Below are 4646 nucleotides of genomic sequence, written 5' to 3'. Positions count from 1 at the left end.
GAAGGAAAGTGTAAAAAATCATAAACCAATAACACAATAATTGAATTCATTAACAATTATAGATTCTTTTGTTTTAGTTAAATAACACAAAACTTTTAAGGATTTTGTAAAATTTTTAATCCAATAACACCATAGTTATTAAAATTTTAAATGACTTTTTGCAAATTACAAACTAATAACACCAACTTTTAAGAGAGTTAAATAAAATTTTGATTAAATAACAACATATTTTACATAACATTTAAAGTCATTAAAAATCTATTTAAATGATTAAATCACTAAGCAATACCACTCCCTAAGCCATTCAACCATTTATTTTGATTACCTCTTTTAGTTGAGGGATTCATAAAGTATCAGTTCGTCATCATTAACCGGTATGGGGTGGTTATTGCGGAACAAGGTGTTGTATATCAATTTTGACCGTTGTGTGAGGTGAACTAAACCGATCATTAAAGCCATAGATAGTAGTTAGATACTAAACCGAAACCAACACAGGTACGGAAACCGGTAGAGGATAATCCAATCTTAAAGCGCTCCCACATAAACGTTTCCCTTATCTCTCTCTCTCTCATTTCCCATTCCAATGGGGACTCTCACCAGCGTCGCTTTTGCAGCTGCCGTTAACATCAGATTCCGATCATTTCACCACCGGGATAACATTAAGATAACAACAACACTACCCAAATGGCAAAAGAGATTTGGTTTCTCTTGCACAGAGGACTCTCATAGATTTAGGGTTGTAAAGTGTATAGGCAATGATGAAAACAGTAACAGAGACAACAGTGTCGGAGAAAACGCAGATACCCACAAGTCTTCTGTTGTAAAAACGGCATCTCGTGATGAAGATGATGATGAGACAAGTAACAACAGTAGCTCTGCCAGTAGCAGCAGCAGCAACGAGTTCGGTTCCGACAAGACTTCAATGGTACACAACATACTTATCTCTGATTAAAGTTCCCCTTTTGTCCTGAATATTCCAGTGTTTGAAATTGTGAGAATTGAATCCTACTATTGCTTAATTTCACTTTGTTCTCGTCATTTTAGTGTTTTTATCTGCAAATTCGTTATAGCTTCTCTGTTTCTTTCTTAAGAGATTGGTACAACTAACATACAAAATCAATTAACTATTATTGTAGTCTTGTATGTTCACTTCATTCTCGTGTTACTAAGAGTGAAGTTTGTGTCTTTATCTCAGCCATCAACTATATCGCCTGTTGATCCATCATACAGCAGTTTCCAAATAGACTCGTTTAAGCTGATGGAGCTTCTTGGACCTGAGAAAGTGGATCCTGCTGATGTGAAGTTAATAAAGGACAAACTTTTCGGCTATTCGACGTTTTGGGTCACCAAAGAAGAGCCATTTGGGGACCTTGGTGAGGGAATCCTCTTTCTTGGGAACTTGAGAGGAAAGAAAGAGGATGTTTTTGCAAAACTTCAGAGAAAACTAGCTCAAGTTTCTGGCGATAAGTATAATTTATTCATGATTGAGGAGCCTAACTCCGAAGGACCAGATCCTCGTGGTGGTGCCCGTGTTAGCTTTGGTTTGCTTCGTAAAGAAGTCTCGGAGCCAGGACCAACCACACTCTGGCAGTATGTGATTGCTTTAATATTATTTCTTTTGACAATTGGTTCCTCTGTGGAGCTTGGAATTGCTTCTCAGGTACCTTAATTTTTTCTTAGAAGCAATACATCAGTATGTCATTTGATCTGTACATCATGCTATACTTTTATGCACTACTTGATTTAACAGATCAACCGCTTACCTCCTGAGGTGGTAAAGTATTTCACCGATCCAAATGCTGTTGAACCACCTGATATGGAGCTCCTGTATCCATTTGTTGACGCTGCATTGCCTTTGGCGTATGGTGTATTGGGAATTCTTTTGTTTCATGTAAGTTACAACTTATGTGTTTCTATAGTAATGTTTTTCTTTATTATGAATGTTTTGTTATGTTGCTTTCAAATTTATATCAAACAGGCATGCTCCCTTGGTTGAATGATAAACTTTCATGTATTGTTGATGGTATCTGGCTTTCAGTTCTTCGTCTAGATGGTTATATTTATGACTTGTTTATTTGCAGGAGTTGGGGCACTTTCTTGCTGCCGTTCCAAAGAAAGTAAAGCTTAGCATTCCTTACTTCATTCCAAACATTACACTGGGAAGCTTTGGTGCAATCACACAGGTGGTTTAATTGATCATGCCTATTGCAACTCTGTCAAGTTCATGGGATAGTATCTCTTTTGAACTCTATGTAATTCACGTCTAGAAGAAGATACATGTACTTTTCTTCTTAAATGCATCCATCTACTTTTTCCTCCGATGACAAGCTGAACATCTTGAAGTGTATTGAAGACAAGACTATTGTCTTATGTACTAGCGTTAGTAATACTTTTACTTGATTTGTACAGTTCAAGTCGATTCTTCCAGACCGGAGTACAAAAGTTGACATTTCGCTAGCTGGTCCATTTGCTGGAGCAGCACTCTCAGTTTCCATGTTTGCTGTTGGTCTGTTCCTATCTACTAACCCGGATGCAGCTAGCGATCTGGTGCAGGTTCCCAGCATGTTATTTCAAGGTTCATTACTTCTTGGACTCATCAGCAGAGCAACTCTGGGATATGCGTAAGCTCTCCGCAGCTAGTGACTGTTCAACCTAGACGAAACAATTTAACTTCAACATCCGTTTCTATTTTTCCTAATGATTGCAGAGCGTTGCATGCTGCTACTGTTTCAATCCACCCGCTTGTAATTGCTGGATGGTAGCATCTAATATCTTGGCTCGTTCTCTATTATTCATCAGAAATTGTGACAGTTTTCGCTTACTTTGAGATTTTATTCTTAGGTGTGGTTTAACAACAACAGCGTTTAATATGCTTCCTGTGGGATGTTTGGATGGAGGCAGAGCTGTACAGGTACTTCTCTTATTTATGGAACGGTGTCTGTGTATTCTATTCGAAACCTAGACGCCTAATGTTGCCTAGTAGAAATTTTGGTTGCAAAATCTGAAACAATCCGAACTAGTATCAAATTCTTCCAAGTGTGCCTTATCTTTAGACCATGCTTTGGTTGATTTAAGTGTGTACTATTATATATCCTTAAGTCTAAACAATGAAAAGGGTCTGAGATATTCATACAAGACATCAAATTGTCAACATTTATATCACATATGTAACATATGGTCATGGATCTTATGCAGGGCGCATTCGGGAAAAATGCATTGGTTACATTTGGCTTGACAACCTATGTAATGCTTGGACTCAGAGTGGTATGTTCAACTGTGCCAAGTTATAATCCATACCATGCCCTCTAATTCGTGCTCTCGAACAGCTTGTTTTATTGCTTTGGCATTTTCCTACTTTTCAGCTCGGCGGCCCTTTGGCACTTCCTTGGGGACTCTATGTACTAATCTGCCAGGTACCCCAAAAATTCTGAACTCTGCAACTTCAAACAGTACGAGTGTGCTTTAAATGCTGTTTCTAAGCAGTACAATGTATTTAAACAGAGAACACCTGAAAAACCATGTCTAAACGACGTGACCGAGGTTGGAACATGGAGGAAGGCCCTCGTCGGGACTGCAATAATCCTTGTTGTTTTGACGCTCCTGCCTGTATGGGATGAACTCGCAGAAGAGGTAGGCATAGGGCTTGTAACTACGTTTTGATGTTGTCTTCTGACTTTGAGCAGATGTTGTAGTTAGGGCCAATCCGAAGCACTTTGTTGTTATATAGTGAGCCATGTCTGTACACTGTAAGCTAGTGAAGAAGTATTTATAATGTACTACTTAAATTCTTCATATACTACACTTCCAGTTGAGTCCAAAATAGCATACAATATCTTTTTAAAATACTGTATGTATTTGTTATTTACCACGGGATAGTGTATAAATTAATGTTTAACTAGATTTTAACCTGTAGTACACCACCGCAGAAATTTTTTTTTAAAGTAATAACATTTTAATTTTTATTTGTTTTTTATATTTAGTTTATTTTGTTTAGTTAAATAATAATTTTGTTTAGATTGTCAATTATTAGAACAATAATAGGGAAAATAAATACATCAATATGTAATTTATAACCTATTGTCGGATTAAATCACAATTTTACCAATAATGTAATTGTTTTACAAAATTTTAGTTAAATTACCCTGATTTGATATATCTAATATTCTTATATTAGGGGTATTGATCAAATAATTAAATGAATATTTAATCCGTATTTCAAAATCGAATTAATAATATTTTATATTTATACTAATGTTAATTCAAACCGTCATGTTATTAACATGTCCCACCATATAACAACAAATCGTCATGTTAATAACATGTCCCACCATATAACAACAAACCGTTATATTAGTGGTTTAACCTGTGTTTCAAAACCGTCATATTAGTGGTTTTGGTTGTGGGTGTTGTGTTTCGTTTGTGAAGTTAATATTTATACATGGAAAATGTTTGATGAGCAAGGAGTTTACGATCCGTAGCAATAAAAGAGAGATTTTAGTGTTTTCTTATTTGAGTTGATAACATTATCGCAGAATAATATTGTAACAACCCGTCCTGTGGACCCCACTAGCCCACTGCTAGCTTGCCCCGATAGGCCCGAAGCTGGCCCTGCAGGGCCTCGATCCTAACCCCTCACCGTGGAAAGG

The 4646-nt window shown here is 36.7% G+C and overlaps 1 protein-coding gene across 1 annotated transcript; it reads left to right on the top strand.

Moving 5' to 3' along the window:
* LOC104732510 (probable zinc metalloprotease EGY1, chloroplastic) lies at window positions 514-3820 on the top strand. The gene is made up of 10 exons (XM_010452058.2): window positions 514-925; window positions 1196-1660; window positions 1751-1891; window positions 2082-2183; window positions 2410-2621; window positions 2708-2758; window positions 2842-2911; window positions 3196-3264; window positions 3363-3413; window positions 3502-3820. Exons 1-10 carry the CDS (start codon window positions 584-586, stop codon window positions 3658-3660), a joined length of 1662 nt encoding a protein of 553 aa, XP_010450360.1. The 5' UTR covers window positions 514-583; the 3' UTR covers window positions 3661-3820.

The sequence above is a fragment of the Camelina sativa genome, chromosome 12 (genome assembly GCF_000633955.1).
Source record: "Camelina sativa cultivar DH55 chromosome 12, Cs, whole genome shotgun sequence".
Taxonomy (NCBI): Eukaryota; Viridiplantae; Streptophyta; class Magnoliopsida; order Brassicales; family Brassicaceae; genus Camelina; species Camelina sativa.
Note: the sequence above shows the minus strand (reverse complement) of the source record. Positions and strands in the feature narration are given on the sequence as shown.

Excerpts from the sequence above, each read along its gene's own strand:
- LOC104732510 (XM_010452058.2), top strand. The coding sequence starts at position 584 with ATGGGGACTCTCACCAGCGTCGCTTTTGCAGCTGCCGTTAACATCAGA. Across the intron at positions 1,661-1,750 it reads AGCTTGGAATTGCTTCTCAG|ATCAACCGCTTACCTCCTGA; the intron begins GTACCTTAATTT and ends TTGATTTAACAG. Across the intron at positions 2,622-2,707 it reads AGAGCAACTCTGGGATATGC|AGCGTTGCATGCTGCTACTG; the intron begins GTAAGCTCTCCG and ends TAATGATTGCAG.